This window comes from Bufo gargarizans, chromosome 4 (genome assembly GCF_014858855.1).
Source record: "Bufo gargarizans isolate SCDJY-AF-19 chromosome 4, ASM1485885v1, whole genome shotgun sequence".
NCBI classification, from domain to species: Eukaryota; Metazoa; Chordata; class Amphibia; order Anura; family Bufonidae; genus Bufo; species Bufo gargarizans.
This window is the reverse complement of record NC_058083.1, coordinates 226,033,278-226,054,483: the sequence shown is the minus strand read 5'-3', so window position 1 is coordinate 226,054,483 and position 21,206 is coordinate 226,033,278. Positions and strand designations below refer to the sequence as shown.

General features: G+C 44.1%; 1 protein-coding gene across 3 annotated transcripts in view; it reads left to right on the top strand.

Moving 5' to 3' along the window:
* The window catches only part of CILK1 (ciliogenesis associated kinase 1), a 53,611-nt gene that overhangs the window by 20,110 nt on the left and 12,295 nt on the right, over positions 1 to 21,206 (top strand). For all 3 annotated transcript variants that reach the window (XR_006388921.1, XM_044292541.1, XM_044292540.1), the window contains exons 2-8: positions 1,679 to 1,890; positions 9,654 to 9,708; positions 11,139 to 11,260; positions 15,851 to 15,930; positions 16,918 to 17,050; positions 17,750 to 17,921; positions 20,886 to 21,053. Coding sequence is in view for 2 of the 3 variants with exons in the window: in XM_044292541.1 (XP_044148476.1) it covers positions 1,790 to 1,890; positions 9,654 to 9,708; positions 11,139 to 11,260; positions 15,851 to 15,930; positions 16,918 to 17,050; positions 17,750 to 17,921; positions 20,886 to 21,053 (831 nt within the window). In the remaining variant the exon portion in view is untranslated. The remainder of the gene's footprint in view (positions 1 to 1,678; positions 1,891 to 9,653; positions 9,709 to 11,138; positions 11,261 to 15,850; positions 15,931 to 16,917; positions 17,051 to 17,749; positions 17,922 to 20,885; positions 21,054 to 21,206) is intronic.

Below are 21,206 nucleotides of genomic sequence, written 5' to 3'. Positions count from 1 at the left end.
TGGGCTGTGCACGGCTGCCTAGTATCGATAAAAGGCAAATCCCAGTATTGTATTGATACCGGGACAAAAGTATTGACTGGGTATCGAAAGTTCGATACCCAAAACAACTCTATCATAGATAATCCGTTCTCACCTCTCCTGTGTTCTCTCCTCTCCTTATGCTATAAACAGTGATTAGCAGGGGGTTCTAGTGGTGATAGATAATCAGTTCTCCCCTCTCCTGTTTTCTCTACTTATTCTATAAACAGTGATAAGCAGGGGTTTGAATTGGTGATAGATAATCAGTTCTCCCCTATCCTTTAGGAGTCGGAGTGTCATAAAATGCAGGAGTCAGAGCTTAGGCTTTCCAACACCACAGCCCTGGTAGGGACACACCTCAAATGGATAGGCTATATTCACATGATAGTGATAAAAAGCTGAACGTTTAAAATGGTGAAGCAGTCCATGTTTCAGAACCGTTTTTCATGGAAGCCTTTCTGAAAAATAGCCATTAATAGAGGCGCCCCCTGAATTGTATGGGGGTTGTCGGGCCATGAAAACTGACAAAGTGGGACATGTCCCTATTTTTTGACAGCCGATATTCATGTTTCTTTTTTAAAAACAATGGGCATGTGAATACACCCATAGACTGTCACTGAAGAAGGCCTTACACCCCATGGTCCATTTATTCATACATATTTAGGAGGAATAACAGAGGCAGGGTACAGCATAGAGAAAGGATGGTCCAGAATTGTTATTTCATGACATGTTTAGTACGATAGAGATGTCAGGAGAGCAGGCAGGTCCTCTTTATTCAGAGTTAATGAAGGTTTAGTATCACTTCATTTGTGTGCACTACTACATTCTGTGTGATGAAAGTATACCATCTGTATCAAGTGGGTTTTCCCCCTTCAGTATCTTCATCAGTATCAGATCTGCAGGAGTCCATCTCCGGACACCAGGCACAACCGCTATACAATGTACAGTGCTTATGCTGTGTAAAGGCTGTATCGCTCATCGAAGCGCCACAGCCTCTTCAAACATCTGATACATGGCAGTACCAGGTATCGGACCCCACCGATCTGATGTGGATGATCTATCCTGAAGACAGGTCATTAGTACTGTTCTCCTGAGAAACCTCTTCAACTACTCTTATGTAGGAGCTTTTGTACCTAGACATGCTTCGTGCAGAAGTGCTCATCTACTCGGCATACTGATAATGCAGCCGGATGTGGCAGTATGGAAGAAGCCTTGAACGCAGTGCCTAGCAAAGGCTTTTCTGGAGGCCTCTGGCCTGCTTAGTTGTGTAGCCATTGTTAGACTGGATTGGACACATGTCCATTGTTCAGCCAGATTGCTCCGTCCTCACATTTACAGTAATGCTTTATTGACTTTGGCTGACGCTCACCCCCAGGAGCACGCTATTCACTTGAATGTGCGGGTTGCTAAGTGATGCAGGACATTATGTGCAGTGTTTTCCATGGAGGCTTCTCATACAGGAAGTTCGTGGAGGTGATCCCTGCAGGTGCACACTGTGCTGTGTTCTGCTGCACATCAGGTAATGCTCCCCTCCTTACTGTTCTGTGTGTGCACGCTGCTTTGCTTTTTATGCGTAAGCAATAATTTGTGTTACATTTTTGAAAGCTGTGATAGCTTGTAATATTGAAAGCTGTGACGTCAGTCATTATTTTCTTTCCAGACAGTGATCTATGATTAAGGTTCATCCTCTTTGCTGCTCAGAAGGTACAGTGACTACAAGTGGGATACCCGGTGCCCATTGAAATGTCCCTTCCACCCGTGATTTGTCATCATGAACCGTTATACAACAATCAAACAGCTCGGAGATGGCACTTATGGCTCGGTCCTTCTGGCAAGAAGCACGGAGTCGGGGGAGCTGGTTGCCATTAAAAAGTATGTTTTATGGTGGACTCGTGTATCTTCAGTATTTACTTATTTTAACTTTATCAGTTTCTTGCTGAGAGTATTTCGATACACAAAATCTGAAAATCAAATTTGAAGACAATATATCTATGACTCCATCACAACATGTCGCCCTCAATTTACAGAGAGGGATGACCGTAGTGTTTCCCTTTGGAAAGCATAGTTGGATTTTTGCACAGTGGTCACAGGGCAAGGGCTTGTTCACACCTGCGTTGGAGTCTCCATTCAGGGCCTCCATCACAGATTTTGTCACAAACAGCGGAGTGCAGCAGGAATTTTTTTCTCCGCTAACATGACTGACTCCTGAACAGAAACTACCCCATTATAGACGATAGAATCTGTTTCTTTCCATTCGGGTCAGTTATGTTCTGAATCCAGGAGCAGAACAACGGAAGTCAGTCGCAGTAGTGTGAACTGACCCTTACTGGGGGATTGGGAGTGGTGTGCTTTCCCCATATTCATGTGAATGGAGCTGAACTAGAAGACCAGATGCAACCCATGGACAAGAATGGCACTGGTTCTGAAAAAGCAAACCCAGTCTCAGATTCATTTTTGTGGGATTTACATGCAACCGTTGCACACCAAATGTATCAATAAAAAAAACACTGAATATAAAAAAAAAAAAGCTGTGCTTATATGACATAGATGGGTACTTAACCACTTCAGCCCCGCTAGGTGAAACCCCCTTCATGACCAGGCCACTTTTTACACTTCGGCACTACACTCCTTTCACCGTTTATCGCTCGGTCATGCAACTTACCACCCAAATGAATTTTACCTCCTTTTCTTCTCACTAATAGAGCTTTCATTTGGTGGTATTTTATTGCTGCTGCCATTTTTACTTTTTTTGTTATTAATCAAAATGTAACGATTTTTTTGCAAAAAAATGACATTTTTCACTTTCAGCTGTGAAATTTTGCAAAAAAAACGACATCCATATATAAATTTTTCGCTAAATTTATAGTTCTACATGTCTTTGATAAAAAAAAAAATGTTTGGGCAAAAAAAAAAATGGTTTGGGTAAAAGTTATAGCATTTACAAACTATGGTACAAAAATGTGAATTTCCGCTTTTTGAAACGGCTCTGATTTTCTGAGCACCTGTCATGTTTCCTGAGGTTCTACAATGCCCAAACAGTATAACTACCCCACAAATGACCCCATTTCGGAAAGTAGACACCCTAAGGTATTCGCTGATGGGCATAGTGAGTTCATAGAACTTTTTATTTTTTGTCACAAGTTAGCGGAAAATGATGATGATTTTTTTTTTTTTTTTTTTTTTCTTACAAAGTCTCATATTGCACTAACTTGCGACAAAAAATAAAAAATTCTAGGAACTCACCATGCCCCTCACAGAATACCTTGGGGTGTCTTCTTTCCAAAATGGGGTCACTTGTGGGGTAGTTATACTGCCCTGGCAATTTAGGGGCCCAAATGTGTGAGAAGAACTTTGCAATCAAAATGTGTAAGAAATGACCGGTGAAATCCGAAAGGTGCACTTTGGAATATGCGCCCCTTTGCCCACCTTGGCAGCAAAAAAGTGTCACACATGTGGTATCGCCGTACTCAGGAGAAGTTGGGGAATGTGTTTTGGGGTGTCATTTTACATATACCCATGCTGGGTGAGAGAAATATCTTGGCAAAAGACAACTTTTCCCATTTTTTTATACAAAGTTGGCATTTGACCAAGATATTTTTCTCACCCAGCATGGGTATATGTAAAATGACACCCCAAAACACATTCCCCAACTTCTCCTGAGTACGGCAATACCACATGTGTGACACTTTTTTGATGCCAAGGTGGGCAAAAGGGCGCATATTCCAAAGTGCACCTTTCGGATTTCACCGGTCATTTTTTACAGATTTTGATTGCAAAGTACTTCTCACACATATGGGCCCCTAAATTGCCAGGGCAGTATAACTACGCCACAAGTGACCCCATTTTGGAAAGAAGACATCCCAAGGTATTCCGTGAGGGGCACTGCGAGTTCCTAGAATTTTTTATTTTTTGTCACAAGTTAGCGGAAAATGATGATGTTTTTTTTTTTTTTTCTTACAAAGTCTCATATTCCACTAACTTGCGATAAAAAATTCTAGGAACTCACCATGCCCCTCACAGAATACCTTGGGGTGTCTTCTTTCCAAAATGGGGTCACTTGTGGGGTAGTTATACTGCCCTGGCAATTTAGGGGCCCATATGTGTGAGAAGTACTTTGCAATCAAAATGTGTAAAAAATGGCCTGCAAAATCCGAAAGGTGCACTTTGGAATATGTGCCCCTTTGCCCACCTTGGCATCAAAAAAGTGTCACACATCTGGTATTGCCGTACTCAGGAGAAGTTGGGGAATGTGTTTTGGGGTGCCATTTTACATATACCCATGCTGGGTGAGAGAAATATGTTGGCAAAAGACAACTTTTCCCATTTTTTTATACAAAGTTGGCATTTGACCAAGATATTTATCTCACCCAGCATGGGTATATGTAAAATGACACCCCAAAACACATTCCCCAACTTCTTCTGAGTACGGCGATACCACATGTGTGACACTTTTTTGCAGCCTAGATGCGCAAAGGTGCCCAAATTCCTTTTAGGAGGGCATTTTTAGACATTTGGATCCCATACTTCTTCTCATGCTTTAGGGCCCCTAAAAAGCCAGGGCAGTATAAATACCCCACATGTGACCCCACTTTGGAAAGAAGACACCCCAAGGTATCCACTGAGGGGCCTGGCAAGTTCATAGAATTTTTTTTTTTTTCGCATAAGTTAGCGGAAATTGATTTTTTTTTTTTTTCTCACAAAGTCTCACTTTCCGCTAACTTAGGACAAAAATTTCAATCTTTCATGGACTCAATATGCCCCTCAGCAAATACCTTGGGGTGTCTTCTTTCCAAAATGGGGTCAGTTGTGGGGTGTTTGTACTGCCCTGGCATTTGAGGGTCTCCGCAATCATTACATGTATGGCCAGCATTAGGAGTTTCTGCTATCCTCCTTATATTGAGCATACAGGTAATGAGATTTTTTTTTCCGTTCAGCCTCTGGGCTGAAAGAAAAAAATTAACGGCACAGATTTCTTCATTCGCATCGATCAATGTGGATGAAAAAATCTCTGCCAAAAAAAAAAAATGGAGGGGAAAGGCGTCTGCCAGGACATAGGAGCTCCGCCCTACATCCATACCCACTTAGCTCGTATGCCCTGGCAAACCAGATTTCTCCATTCACATCAATCGATGTGGATGAATAAATCATTGCCGGGATTTTTTTTTTTATATATATATATATATATATACACAAAGTGTTTGCCAAAGCATAGGAACGCCGCCTCCTCCTCAGCTCGTATGCCTTGGCAAACGTATCTGTCACTGCAGAGGAGAAAATCCCGTCCTGCAGCGCCGCATACACCGACTTGCGTGTAATCTGACAGCAGCACAATGCTTCTGTCAGAATGCACATCGGTGCTGCAGCTAGTAGATCGGTTGGTCCACCTGGAAGGTTAAAAAAAGGTTAAAGGTTAAAAAAAAAAAAATGAAAAAACCAGGCCACAACGCAATAATTTTATTAACTTTGGAACAGAACATGTAACTTTAACTTTTGGAACTAAACATTAACCTGTTTGCTTACCTGTTTTTTTTTTTTTTGTTGTTGTTTTTTTTTGTTTTTTTTACCTTTATAGAACAAACCTCTCCTTCCCCATGGGTCAATGTGCAAAGCGCAAATCGCCCAAAGATGTGGCGAAGTGCGTTATGCACTTTGTCCCATGTGAAAGGAGACGTTTGCAGCAGCTGTGAGTGAATGGGCCCTAATAGCCCTGTGTGCCTATCCTGGTGAGATGATCCCTATGCTAGGTGTACCTGTGTGTGGTACTTTCGGAAACACTCCCCTAAGCATAGGGCAGGGTGGTCGGGACAGTCAGGACAGAAATAGCGGGTGTCACGCCTTATTCCACTCCTGCTACAGACACAACATTTTTTTCGGGGTGGCGGTCGGTTTGAGGTACCAGCAACGACACTGGGGAAGTGTCGCTCGTGTAGACGGCTAACTACACTGGTGGATGGGGCCACGGAACCTCCTGGATACAGGAGGTTCGCGATGATCTCTTCCTGAAATTTGAGGAAGGATCCAGTTCTCCCAGCCTTACTGTAGAGAACAAAACTATTGTACAGAGCCAATTGAATTAAATATACAGACACCTTCTTATACCAGCGTCTGGTGCGTCGGGAAACTAAATACGGAGCCAACATCTGGTCATTGAAGTCGACCCCTCCCATGTGGAGGTTATAGTCGTGGACTGAGAGGGGCTTTTCAATGACATGGGTTGCTCGCTCAATTTGTATTGTCGTGTCTGCGTGAATGGAGGAGAGCATGTAAACGTCACGCTTGTCTCTCCATTTCACCGCGAGCAGTTCTTCGTTACACAGTGCGGCCCTCTGCCCCCTTGCAAGACGGGTGCTAACGAGCCGTTGGGGGAAGCCCGCGCGACTAGTTCGCGCGGTACCACAGGCGCCAATCCGTTCTAGAAACAAATGCCTAAAGAGGGCCATACTTGTGTAGAAATTGTCCACATAAAGATGGTACCCCTTGCCGAATAAGGGTGACACCAAGTCCCAAACTGTCTTCCCACTGCTCCCCAGGTAGTCAGGGCAACCGACCGGCTCCAGGGTCTGATCTTTTCCCTCATAGACCCGAAATTTGTGGGTATAGCCTGTGGCCCTTTCACAGAGCTTATACAATTTGACCCCATACCGGGCGCGCTTGCTTGGGATGTATTGTTTGAAGCCAAGGCGCCCGGTAAAATGTATCAGGGACTCGTCTATGCAGATGTTTTGCTCAGATGTATACAAATCTGCAAATTTCTGGTTGAAATGGTCTATGAGGGGCCGAATTTTGTGGAGCCGGTCAAAAGCAGGGTGGCCCCTGGGACGGGAGGCGGTGTTGTCACTAAAGTGCAGGAAACGCAGGATGACCTCAAATCGTGTCCTGGACATAGCAGCAGAGAACATGGGCATGTGATGAATCGGGTTCGTGGACCAATATGACCGCAATTCATGCTTTTTTGTCAGGCCCATGTTGAGGAGGAGGCCCAGAAAAGTTTTAAATTCGGAAACTTGGACTGGTTTCCACCGGAAAGGCTGGGCATAAAAGCTTTCCGGGTTAGCGGTGATAAATTGTGTGGCATACCTGTTTGTCTCTGCCACGACTAAGTCTAAAAGCTCCGCAGTCAAGAACAGCTCAAAAAATCCCAGGGCCGAATCGATCTGAGCTGTCTCAACCCGAACTCCAGACTGGGCGGTGAAAGGGAAAACTACGGGTGCGGCTGAAGTTGGGGACTGCCAATCAGGGTTTGCCAGCACCTCTGGGATTCTAGGGGCTCTACGGGCACGTCTTTGCGATGGCTGCAACGGGGTCACTACTGCACGTGCCACCGTACCAGCTTCAACTGCCCTTCTGGTGCTCGCTACTTCACCAGGTTGTACGGCAGTGCTGGTACTAGGTCCAGGAAGGGCTGGGCTGCTGGTGTATGCCTCATCACGTAATCCGACAGCACCAGCCCCACTCTGCTGCTCTTGAAGCGGATCCTGCGCAACCTGCGGTCTAGCGACACGGGGCCGGGTACGCCTGGTGCTATCAGGGACCTCAGCCTCCTCGTCCGAACTTTGGGTCAGAGAGCCACTGCTTTCTACAGGTTCGTATTCTGACCCGCTGGATTCATCAGATGAGGGTTCCCACTCCTCATCCGACTGGGTCAGAAGCCTGTAGGCCTCTTCAGAAGAATACCCCCTGTTAGACATGTGGGCAACTAAATTACGGGGTATTCCCTGAGACTACCCAAGAAAAAAAAAGCAAGCCTGTCTTACAAATGGGAGGCTAGCGAAGTACCGGAGGCTGCTGCGGTTGATAAAAAATATCAAAACTGATTTTTTTTATCGCCGCAGTGCGTGTAAAGTGAATGTGCAGCGATCAAAAAAAAATAAGTTTTTTTGTCACTGCGGTGGGGCGGGCGTGGGTGTACGCACGTGTGGGCGACCGATCAGGCCTGATCGGGCAAACACTGCGTTTTGGGTGGAGGGCGAACTAAAGTGACACTAGTACAATTATAGATCTGACCGTGATCAGTTTTGATCACTTCCAGATACTATAAAAGTACAAATGCTGATTAGCGATACGCTAATCAGCGAATAACGGACTGCGGTGCGGTGGGCTGAGCGCTAACCGATCCCTAAACTACCTAACCAAGGGGCCTAAACTATACTGAAACCTAACGGTCAATACCAGTGAAAAAAAAAAGTGACAGTTTGCACTGATCACTTTTTTCCTTTCACTAGTGATTGACAGGGGCGATCAAAGGGTTAATTGGGGTGATCTGGGGGCTAAGTGTGGTGTAGTGGGTACTCACAGTAATGATGTGCTCCTCTGCTGGAACCAACCGACCAAAAGAAGGAGCAGAGGAGCACAGCAGCCATATAACCCCATCATATTTACTAATATGTGGGGTTAAATGGCTGCTGATTGGTTTTTTTGAAAATCAGCAGCCTGCCAGCCAATGATCGTGGCCGGCAGGCTGCTGACGAAATACTCTGCAGTGAAATGCCGGCCCGCGATGCGCATGCGCGGGCCGGCTGTGACGTAATCTCGCGTCTCGCGAGAAGACGCGCCGATGCGTCCAGGAGGAACAAATCAACCACCTCCCGGACGCATCGGTGCGTACAGCGGTCGGGAGGTGGTTAAAGGGGTTGTCTCACTTCAGCAAATGGCATTTATCATGTAGAGGAAGTTAATACAAGGCCCTTACTAATGTATTGTGATTGTCCACATTGCTTCCTTTGCTGGCTTGATTCATTTTTCCACCACATTATACACTGCCTTTTTTCCATAGTTACTACCACCCTGCAATCCACCAGCGTTGGCCGTGCTTGCACACTATAGAAAAAAGCACTGGCTTCTCTGATGGCTGATACCACAGGCACTTTTTCCTATAGTGTGCAAACACGACCACCGATGCTGGATTGAAGGGTGGTCATAACCATGGAAACAAGAAGTATATAATGCGATGGAAAAATGAATCCAGCCAGCAAAGGAAGCAATATGGACAATCACAATACATTAGTAAGGGCCTTGTATTAACTTCCTCTACATGATAAATGCCATTTGTTGAGGTTACCCTAGGTGGACATCTCCATTAGAAGGCTACGTGCCTGATGTGGGCAGCACAACCTGTTTTAACATCAATGGAAATGGAGAACTTGTATTCCTCAAGAGATAACCGTTCTGGAACATCTTTTCCTATGACAATGGGGCAGATTTACTAACATTGTCTAATTTTTAGACCGTGTAAACTTAGACCAGACAGTCTAAAATGATAAATCTGAAGCACTTCTAGGCTGTGCAGTCTGTAAATACCACCTATTAGTTGGCTTACTTTGCACCGTAATTCAGCACCAAAATCTACACCCCCATTCCAATGAAGCCACACCCACTTTGCACTAAGATGTGCACCTTATTTAGTGTAGTGGAAAAAGTGTCTAAAACCCTTAAAGGGGTTTTCTGAGACTTTTATACTGATGACCTGTCCTCTGGAAGGCATAGACTATGGCAGCACCATTACGGCTCTGTACAAATCCAGCCGTGTTATTTAGCTCAAATGTTTTTGCTTTTTGTTTTTCATTATTGCTAATTCGAGTTAGCATGTTACACAGACATTTTTTAATCTTCTTTTTATTTAAACTTTTATGAAATAGGATGAAAAGAAAATTTTACTCCTGGGATGAATGCATGAATCTTCGAGAGTTAAAGGTAATTGTTGGGTGTTATATATTTTTTTTATGAACCAAGTAGTACTTATTGTTCTGGAAATACATGGATGTCTTGTATACCCCACATTACTTTCCTTCTACTGGCAGACATTTAATACATTGAACTTCCATAGATCCAGCATGTTTAGGGACTGACTTACTAAATACCTCCATAACTATAACAGTGGTTGTTATAACTCTTCCAGTGTATGTCCAGAGGATAGCTTTCTTGGTTTAATTATATTTAAAGGGACTCTGTCATCAGATTTGTGCCCTATAAGCTAAACATATGGCCATTTCAGTGCTAATAACATGAATCCTAAACTGCCCTTATTAAACCTGCTTGTGGCTCTATTAGCCCAAAAAAACAGGTTTTTATAAGCTGTCACTCACCTACCTAAGGTGCCCAAAGGGTTTTACGTTAATCCAGGATGCCCGCCTGCACCCCTCGCCATCTGGTGCCCAGCGCCGCCTTCCTCACCTCAGCGCCGCCTCCTCAATCCACCCGTCCCTCTGCCAGATCCTGCGCTTGCGCACTAGGCTCAGCCTGATGCGCCGCGGACTCCTGGCAGCGGCTTCATTGAGCGAAGTGCGCATGCGCCGGCCTGATGAGCATGCGCACTTCGCTCAACGAAGCCGCTGCCAGGAGTCCGCGGCGCATCAGGCTGAGCCTAGTGCACAGGCGCAGGATCTGGCAGAGGGACGGGTGGATTGAGTAGGCGGCGCTGAGGTGAGGAAGGCGGCGCAGGGCACCAGACGGCGAGGGGTGCAGGCGGGCATCCTGGATTAACGCAAAACCCCTTGGGCACCTTAGGTAGGTGAGTGACAGCTTATAAAAACCTGTTTTTTGGGCTAATAGAGCCACAAGCAGGTTTAATAAGGGCAGTTTAGGATTCATGTTATTAGCACCAACATGGCCATATGTTTAGCTTATAGGGCACAAATCTGATGACAGAATCCCTTTAAACAATAGTTCTAAAGCAAGCTAAATTTGATCTCGTGTTTTTTTTTTTTTTTTTTTTTTTTTTTGTTTTGGGAGCTAAGATATCTTTAATTGGCTTGCTGAACTGAGAAAATGATAAGCCAAAGGGCTCGGAATAGGTTAAAAAAAATAAAAGAAGCAATACTCATCTCGCTGTTCTCATGGGTCCCTGCTGGTCTCTACTTCCTGATGTGCTTCAGCACATAGGAAATGCCAATCACGGGCTAAGGCCAGTCACTCCTTGGCTAGTGATTGGCTGAGCAGGCACTTCCTGTGTTTCAAGGCTGGTTCGGGACACACAGATCAGTGGGGACCTGGTAAGTAGCAGGAGATTGGTGAGTTATTTCTCCTTTACCTACATTTTTCCCTGCTGGACAGGTCCTTTAATGTGTTGCTAGCTGTTTTATTGTAACCTGTGTTAGTTTTAACACTGTCTTTGCTTGTTTTAGTCTCTGAGGAAGCTCAATCACGCCAATGTTATTAAACTGAAGGAAGTCATCAGAGAAAATGATCACCTCTATTTTGTGTTTGAATACATGAAGGAAAATCTGTACCAGCTGATGAAAGATCGGTATGTGCAGTACAGAGTGATTATGTTGCTATTTGTATGTATTTCAGTTAATTAAACTTCCCTAATTTATGTTACATAACAAAGATATTGAGTGTAATAGAGGCTATTAAAGTGACTGTCCAGTCAGAAGTTATGTATAAGTCAGTATCTACAGGGGATGATCCTAGGTCTTGCTCCAAAGCTCGGCTCCATTATAGCAGAACTGTGATCTGTGACTTAAAGAGGTTGTCTCATCATGGACAATGGGGGCATATCGCTAGGATACCCCACCGCCGGGACCCGCACCTATATCGAGAAAGGAACCCTGCAAGTGAAGGAGGGCGCACTGTGCATGCGCAGCCGCCCTCCATTCATTTTCTATGGGGCCAGCGAAAATAGCCGAGCGGTACGCTCCCATTCACTTCTATGTGGAGCCGGCTTGGTGGTGGCCGGACCACCTTTCGGGGCTCCGTTCTCGATATAGGTGCGGGTCCCAGCGGTGGGACCTGCACCTATAAGACAATAGGGGCATATCCTAGCGATATGCCTCCATTTTCCATGATGAGACAACCCCTTTAAAGGGGTTATCCCATGACTAATGTAAAAAATAAAAATCAGACATCATATAGTACATATCATCAATATGTAAGTCTCGGAAAACCCCTTCAAGGGAGTTGGCTGCCTTATTTCAGTTTGTTCCTGAGAATCTTACCTTGGATGAGGTAATACTGACTCATACATCTTTATTACAACTTTAGAGCCATTTTCTTGATAATTGAAGCAACGCCACCCTCTCCACTTTGGGCGCTGCACCCATCCATAAAATGGCTATAGATGGTTGGGCATGTGACAAAACACATCAAGATGCCCCTCCATTGAAGCACAATGGGGCAGATATACTCAGAATGGAGTTAGAAATGGCAGTCTTGGTATAAGGTCTATTTTGGGCACAGACCCCTTAATAAATTTGGTACATCTATAGGCAGTCCGTGCGCCAGAAATTCTAGTCTACAACAGCTATGAGCTGGCTTAGATTTGAACTGGCATAAATTATAGTAAATCTGTTGGGCTGTGGAAGATTGCAAAAGGGACGAGTGAGGTGAAAAGTTGCAAATATTGCTTGCTCTACAACTATTTTGGGCTACAATATTGTCGATAAGTGATAAATGCCCCTCATTGTGTCCACTCCCCAAATGTGCAGATGGCAGACTTACTAGATTTTAAGAGACCCTGTCACCAGTAAAATGCAGTGCAGTCTGCAGGCAGCATGTTATAGAGCAAGAGTTGCGGAGAAGATTGATATATTGTTTTATGTGACATTTATGCATTTAAATCTCTGCTCTTTCCAAACTTAAGGTTACCCCCAGGCACATCTGTAAGTGACTGACAGCTTTCTATGTATACTGTAAGGGATCGCTCTCTCTCAAGCAGGGGGCGGCGATGACAGACTCCTCCTCTGACAATGGGGTTAAAGTCCAAGGGGTGCTTTATTTTTGCATTTCAGCACCAGCACAGACATAAACATAAACCAAAAATAAAGACCTGCCCATCTGGGCTCTACATAATACATAGGTCTTCTCCCTAACTCACCGCTAAAGCTTAGTTCACACACAGGGTATCAGGTTCCGACACTTAGCAGGTCAGCTCACCAAGCATAAGTCCCGCACCAGGGGAAAGATCCGGCTTCATTAAGCCGTATGGTCTAACAGCCCTTCTGGCTATGACCACACAAACCTCTCAGGCTTCCCTCTCTCTAGGGTCACTTCCTCTCCCCCAGACTCATACACAGAGGGTTGTTTTATCCCTCATTGATATCACAGCCAGCCGCACCTGCGATCACCTCAGGTTAAAGGGAATACTTGTACTGGAAGGGTGTGGACTGGCAGGTCCTACTACCAAACCTACCCACCAATCCCCAAAAAATCCAACCCAGAGCAGAATCTAGACAAACTTGTCTCAGCAAACTACACTTTGCTGAAACTACTGCAGCTTTCTGGATTTCAGTTATCTCACCCAATTGATGTATCTGGGTGGGATATACACGCCCTCCAGCACTATACTGTACACATTACCACAATACATACTTAAGGACTCCATACACATTACTCTAGTGTGTGGAGCTTCCTACTCTCCCCCAACAGATGATGTCGGAGAAGAAAGGGATCCAGTGCAGTAAATATGTTCACCCAATCCTTTTGTTCTTCCGGGAGATATGCAGCCATCAGAGGTGACTAGTGGTGACATTATTCCCTATTTGCATTGACTACACATACACATTTGGCCAAATTGGACATGGATACATATGTGGGAGATAGCTGTTCAGCCAACAGCTATTGAATGTCTGTGGCAGCCTTAACTCAGAGAATTCTGTCAATCACTGATAAGATGCCCCCCTGTACCACCATCAGTGAGTGACAGCTATCTATGTATACACACTTAAACAGAGAATGTTATAAATCACTGATAAGACGCCACCATTAGTGAATAACAGCTATCTATGTATTCACACAGGCAAGTTTACACTGCATGATGTAATAGCCAATTGTTGGGAAAGAAGCATTCCTTCCCGACAGTCGGCTGCTCGTTCAGTGAAGGAGACCCCTGTATTTACATGCAGTGATCTCCTTCACAATATGAGAACAAGTGGTCGCTAAAGCGATCCCTCATCCCCACACAGAAACAATGATTGATGTGACTGCACAAACGTCAGGCTCACCCGTTGAACGAGCGTTTTGCTCGTTGATTGGGTGATCTGCGGCACATTTAGATGGGCAGATTGTTCGGAACGGCCGTTTGAAGGAACAGTCGTTCCCGATAATCTGTCTGAAAATTGGGCAGTCTAAATCCACTTAAAGACAAGGGAGACTGAAGCTCCTTTTACATTGCTCAATTGAGCAGATGATTGTTGGGAGGGAAGTGTTCTTTCCAGGCTGGCGTCTGCTTCTCAGTGTAGGAGATGGCTGCTATTACATGCAGCGATCTCCTCCACGGTATTGGGAGGAGCGCTGACTAATGTCATTGCTTGTCCCCATACTAAATCGTTATTTGCCAGCAGCAGAATTCTGTATAGACAGCATGATCTGCTGCCAGCAAATGCCGATTAAGCTGACTGCATGAACAATCCCATTACCTGATGAACGAACATTTTGCTTGTTCATAAGGTAATCGGTGGCAGCTTTACACCGACGTGCGTTATTGATGATCTGCCTGATGTTCAGGCAGTGTAAAGAGGTGGCTCCTCCTGCTCTAAAACATGCTGACTGCATTGCATTTTGCGGTGACATATTCCCGATATTAGAATGGACGGGAGAACTTCAGTGGAAGTACACTTTAAGAAATGTTTCAAACTTTCCCGGGTGGCTCAGTATCGCATAAGTGATTTGCATTCTAGGTAATCTGCCTAATTCAGGCACCAGTAGCTACATTTTTAGGGGCGTCTCTGACAACATGTGGTCAGCTGATTCTGCTCCTAATCGGCAGAATTATGAATACAGCCCTGGGTTTTGATAAAGGTTTTTGCAAAGTATTGATGAAGTTGGTCAACATTTTATTTAGATTATCTGTGTAATGTTGAGTGGGGTTCACAATACACCTGATATACTCACAGATAAACCCTATCAGTAATTTTTTTACTCAGAGGGGCTCCTACTTAGGGCTTCACTACAAATAGCATCTAAAAGATGAACTAGTTCAGACTAAGCAACTTTAAAAGTAAGGGTCCATTCACATGTCCGCAAAATGGGTCCGCATCCATTCCGCAATTTTGCGGAAAAGGTGCGGACCCATATATTTTCAATGGGGCTGGAATGTGCTATCCGCATTTGTGGATCCGCACTTCCGTTCCGCAAAAAAATAGAACATGTCCTATTCTTGTTCGCAATTGCGGCCAAAAAAAGGCATTTACTATGAGAGTGCCAGCGATGTGCGGTCCGCAAAATGCGGAACACACATTGCCGTGTCTGTGATTTTTGCAGATCCGTAAAACACATACGGACGTGTGGATGGACCCTAAACCTGTCACCAAGGTATCGCCCACAGAACTGCCCAGAGTACCGTAAATAATTTATACAAGTGATGGGCTATCCTCAGCATAGACCATCTCCATCTGATCGGTGGGGTCCGACACCCCGCTCCCCGACAATCAGCTGTTCTGCAGTAGCATTGGTGCCAGAAATACCCTGCTCCCCCATTGGCTATGGAATGGAGCTGGTTACTGCAGCATTGCTCCCATTTACTTCAACACAGTGGGCAGAACTTGTAGGATAGGCCGTCAAGTGTAAACTTCTGGACAACCCCTTTTAAAGGGGTTGTGCATTGTTTAGATATTGATGAACTATGCTGAGGCTAGGTCATCAGTACTAGAGTGCTAGGGGTCCGACACCTGGCATCCCCGCCAATCTGCATTTCGAAGAGCCCACGGCTCTCATGTAAGACAGCTGGTCGGCGAGGATGCCGGGTGTCTGACTGGCAATCTATTACTGATGACCTAGCCTGAGGATAGTTTAGTAATATCTAAGCACCGAACAACCCCTTTAACAGTCTGATCATCACACCCACGATGGGTCGTTATTGCTGTTCATCATGTGTAAACTGTATTTTAATTCTCCACAGGAACAAATTATTTCCTGAATCCACCATCAGAAACATTATGTACCAGATACTACAAGGGCTTGCTTTCATACATAAATATGGTAAGGACTATAACGGTAAATGATTTGTTTTTTCAGCAAATTACTAAGGCCCAAAATAGCAGTGTGATGGCCGTTTTCACAGTGACAGTCTATGAGTCTATTTGCACATCCGTTTTTTTTAACAGACCGCGAATACTGGCCGTCAAAAAAAAGACATTTGCTATTTTGTTCATTTTCATGGCACAACAGCCGCCATACAAGTCAAGGGGGCTGTTTTTAAAGGCCGTTTTTGAGAAAGGCACCCATGAAAAAAACAGCTATAATAAATTGACTGTGAATGAGGCCTGAGGTGTGGAGGCTACAGATCCTTTTTATTTGTACTAATCAAACTCTTCTACAAAAGGGAAACCGCCAGACATATTAAAGGGGTTCTGTGATTTAGAAAACTCATTTTCCCATGTTGAGGATCCTCATCTCTGTTACAAACAGCAACCCTCGTTCAGGAGGATTTGCCCTGTCCTGCATAGCACTGAAAACTTTACTTATGGTGGCGGCGTAGGGAAAATGAATACCTACTGTTAAGTTTCCACACCATTTACAGCTGATTACTGTGGTGCCCAGCAGGGGAGCAATTTGTAATCGACTTCTTGTCAAGGGCTGTGTCTAACAAGTGGGGATTGTCCAAAAGTGGACTGCCCCTTTAAGCTTTGAAACCTCTAACTTTGCGGAATTTTTGCTGCATGATGTTACACTTTAGAAGCATCTGTGATCCTCATTACAACACTTCTTATCTGTACTGTGAAATTGTTGAGCCACGTCAGACACTGTGACACATAGCCAAGTTTTGACATACAAATTTCAGAATGGACTTTGTACCAGTTAAAATATTCAAAACTATGTCCAGCCATGTTATTTGCATGTTAACCTAGTAGACCACATTAACGACTATCACACGTTTCCGCAAAATGTTCGAGTGTCTTAATATATAGAGTGAAGGTGGTATTATTAATCCCAAATGTTCTTTACTTTTTTATTTTTTTATTTCAGGATTTTTCCACAGGGATTTAAAACCAGAAAACCTCCTCTGCATGGGACCAGAACTTGTGAAAATAGCAGATTTTGGACTAGCTCGAGAAACAAGATCTCGACCACCTTACACAGATTATGTGTCTACACGATGGTAAAGAGGCACTATTTAATTCCAGAAATGATTAAAGGTGTGCACTACTACTTTAAACTGTCACCTCCAGGTAGATGAAAAGAAACCTAATTTCCACAACAAGTTCCAATGTAAGCCAACTCTAGAAGCCTCCACTGGTGCATTGGGAAGTGCCCTGTCTGTGGACTCGGCATGTAAAAGAACAGATCGGAGCCATTCGCCATCCATTCCGAAGTATCGGAGCTGTATCTCTAGTAGATTACTATTCACACACAGCAATACAGTTACCTTAATACATTGGAAGTTGTTGTGAAAACTAGGTTTCTTTTTGTCTACCTGGAGTAGTGCACACCTTATTTTAATCACTTTTGGTATTGCGGTCATACGTGACCTTAGTTGGCGGTGTAACGGTCACCACTCTGGTGTTGCAACACTACAAGCTAACAGAGAAAGAAGCACCAGTGAAACTTTGTATTCTTACAGTAGTTGGGATTAATTAATTCCAGATAAACTATAGTATCGGTAAACCAGCATTTGTAGAACTAGTCACTATATACAACAGTCTATCAGTGCTGATCTTGCTAAATGTATGAGAAGTAATGTCTATGTCCCCATCCTCCTATCTTATCCATAGGCTGATATTACTGATGTAAGTAATGTGTTATTGTGCCTCACTTGTATTCAATAAGGCAAAAATACTATAGATTTTTCTATCCACAGGTACAGGGCGCCGGAGGTGCTACTTAGATCAACAAGCTATAGCTCCCCCATTGATATCTGGGCTGTAGGCTGCATCATGGCCGAAATTTACACCCTAAGGCCTCTTTTTCCAGGCTCAAGTGAAATAGACACCATATTCAAGATTTGCCAGGTTCTAGGGACACCAAAGAAGGTGAGACTGATGAATGATGCAGATTGTCAATGTACTCGTACGCTGTGTAAGATTCATCTGACTCTTTGTTGTATCTTAGTTTTTTTTATAAATTGGAAAATGCATCACTTGTCATATTCTTATTTAAAGTTACTAGTTGGTAAATGTTATGTCATGGCCACATCAAATCCATAGTTCTTAGCCAATCCTTTGCTACTAAACAGGTGCAAAGTACCTGCCCCCCAAAATGCTTGTGCCACTGCGGCCCAATCAACACACTGAATAGAGGAATGGAGGACTGCATAAGCTCTCTCTAAGACCTCATGCACGCGGCCGTTCCGTGCATTGGGGACCGAAATTTGCAGTCCCCAATCCACAGGCAACGTCCATGCAGGGATGGATCGAGACCCATTTAACTTGAATGGGTCCGCGATTCGTCCGCACCATAAAAAAATAAAACGTGCAGCTCCGGATTGCGGCCCCATTCAAGTGAATGGGTCCATATCCGTGATCCAGGGAGCACATGGTGGCGCCCGCATATTGTGGACCCGCGGTTCGCGGGCCACAATACAGCCACGGCCGGGCAACGGCCGTGTGCATGAGGCCTAAGGGTCTCTGCTGTTTTCGCTGTCATGTAATGTGTACAAGGCGCTCAGATGTGCATGGGGATGGGAGAATTGGATCAGGCACATGGAAGTTCAATGCCCTATCCCTTTGTTCTACCGAGAGATAAGCCGTGTCTGGCATGCAAAAACTGCTGACAGTCTAGTATTACAATTATCTTTGGAGACTTTATCAGGAGTAGTGTGAATATGAACTTTTATTGTGCTCCCGCAAGTGCACCGGAGGCAGGTCTGAACTGAAGACATCCTGATGCATACTGAACAGAATGCTTTCCATTCAGAATGCATTAGGATAAAACGGAATAGTTTTTTTCCGGTATTGAGCTCCTGTGATGGAACTGAATACCGGAAAACTTTAACGCTAGTGTGAATGTACCCTTATAAAAGCTTCTCAAAAGTTATGTTTGTCCTGTTCTCCCCAGCCCCTACTTTGTGCAATCAGCAGTTTGAACAGTCAGTAAATTTTTGCTGGCAGATTCCCTTGCATGGTCTGATAATTTTTTGTTTTGCACGCTGTAGTTCTCTACACTGTATCTCACTGACATTAGTTTACAATTGTTCATAATTTTCACTGCATGAAACCTTAGTGAAATTAGTCAGTTCTATCCATTTTGAAGGAAAGATAAGAAAATAATGTTTACCACCTGTTAAGAGAAGAAAATCCGCTTTAAAGCGGCTGTGCATGAATGGGAGGACCTGTAAAGGGAAGCTAACGTACCTACTTCCCGGTGCTGGCTCCTTGCTGCTGCTTTTCCCAGTCGGCGATGGTCTGCTGGGCTACCTCGCTATCAACATCCTGTGTGACTATTTGTAATGAAGTAAGGAGAGCCGGTCTCCACCACGGCCAGTAATTGGCTGCGGCAGTGTCAAACAGGATGTTGACAGAGAGAATGCCCAGCGGAGCATCACAGGCCGGGAGGAGAATGAGTGGTATGCCAGCGCCAGGAAGAAGGTAAGTAAGCTTCCCTTTTACAGGTCTGGCCAAATACGTGTGTGGAGGGTGGGGGTTCCCAACCCCTCCCTCATTCTTGCGCAAACCCTTGAAAGAATGTTCCTTCAAATGGATTAAATACACCCAGCATTGCAAACTTGCGGCACTGTGCAAATGTTTTAGGTGTGGGAAAAATACTGCAAACTAAGAATGCTTTCAAAAATAGAAGTGTAAATAGTTAATTTTTTATCGATTAACCAAATTGAAAGTGAATGAACAAAAGAGAACTCTCAATCAAATCAATTTTTTGTGTGACCACCCTTTGCCTTTAAAACAGCATGAATTCTTCTAGGTACACTTTACACAGGAAGGTTCTTCCAAATGTCTTGGAGATCTAACCACACATCTCCTATGGATGTAGGCTTGCTCAAATCCCTCTGTCTCTTCATGTAATCCCAATCAGACTTAATGATGTTGAGATCAGGGCTATGTGGGGGCCATATCATCACTTTTAGGTCTCCTTGTTCTTCTTTATGGTGAAGATAGCCGTGTTCATTGAACATTTTGTGGGTGGGCAAGCTCTACACTGACCACAAAATCACAAAGTAGCCCAGAAGTGCTCACTAGTGTTGTACCCCAGCTATCTGTTCAAGCATGTGTGAGGAGGACAAGCAGAATACTCTATGAATGCTCAGTTTCTCATTATAAATCCATACTGATTTAGGTTGTGGTCAAAGCCTCTTAACTATTCAGTCTCCTACTTGGATATAAAGGGACTGTCCCAAATTAGTACAACATGGCTGCTTTCTTCCAGGAACACCATCACAAGTTGTGTGTGTGATTGCCGCTCAGCCACATTCACTTCAATAGAACTGAACTGCAGTACCAGACACAGCCTGTGGAAAGGTGTGGTGCTGTTTCTGGAACAGAGCAGCCACATTTTTTAATCCTAGATGACCCATTTAATAGTATTTTTGTTCCCTCTATTGTAAGTTGTTATATCAAATAAATCTAGATCAGTTTTAATAAAAGGTAGTTAAAGTAACTTTCAATGTGAAGATCCTTGTGTAATTTAGGAAATACACTGTGTGACTTACCTGTAACTCGTTGTTGCGCAACTGTTTTAGGGTTGATATGGCCGCCAAAAAGCTATATTGCAGAAAATTTGCAAGCGAGTAGCACACGACTTGCACTGTGATCTTTGATGGCAACGTTGCACGCAACTTGCAATCTGCAACCAAAATCCAAGTGCTATATTTTCTGCGACTGCTGCATTAAATCCCATTGACTGTCATTAGATGTGATGTTGTGGCATTGTGACTAAAAGGAGAAGTGTTGTATCTGGAATGTGGTTGCAGTTTTCGGGCAACTGTTCTACTTCTTGCACTCTTTAATAATTCCTTCTGCTCCTTTTTCCCCCCCTCTGTCCAGAATGACTGGCCTGAAGGCTACCAGCTTGCCAGTGGAATGAATTTTCGCTGGCCACAGTGCGTACCAAACAATCTGAAAACCTTGGTCCCCAATGCAAGTAGTGACGGGATTCAGATCATGAGAGATATGCTACAGTGGGACCCTAAAAAGAGACCGACTGCAAGCAAGGTATGTTATGAAAATTGCTATATATGAAAAAAATCTGCATTTTACTAATTTCCGTTATGTAATCCTGTAGACACATTCCCTCAATGTTCTTCTGCCAATGGATTTATTTGATAAAATGCACTGATGTCCTTTATTTTCAGCAGTTTTTGGGGC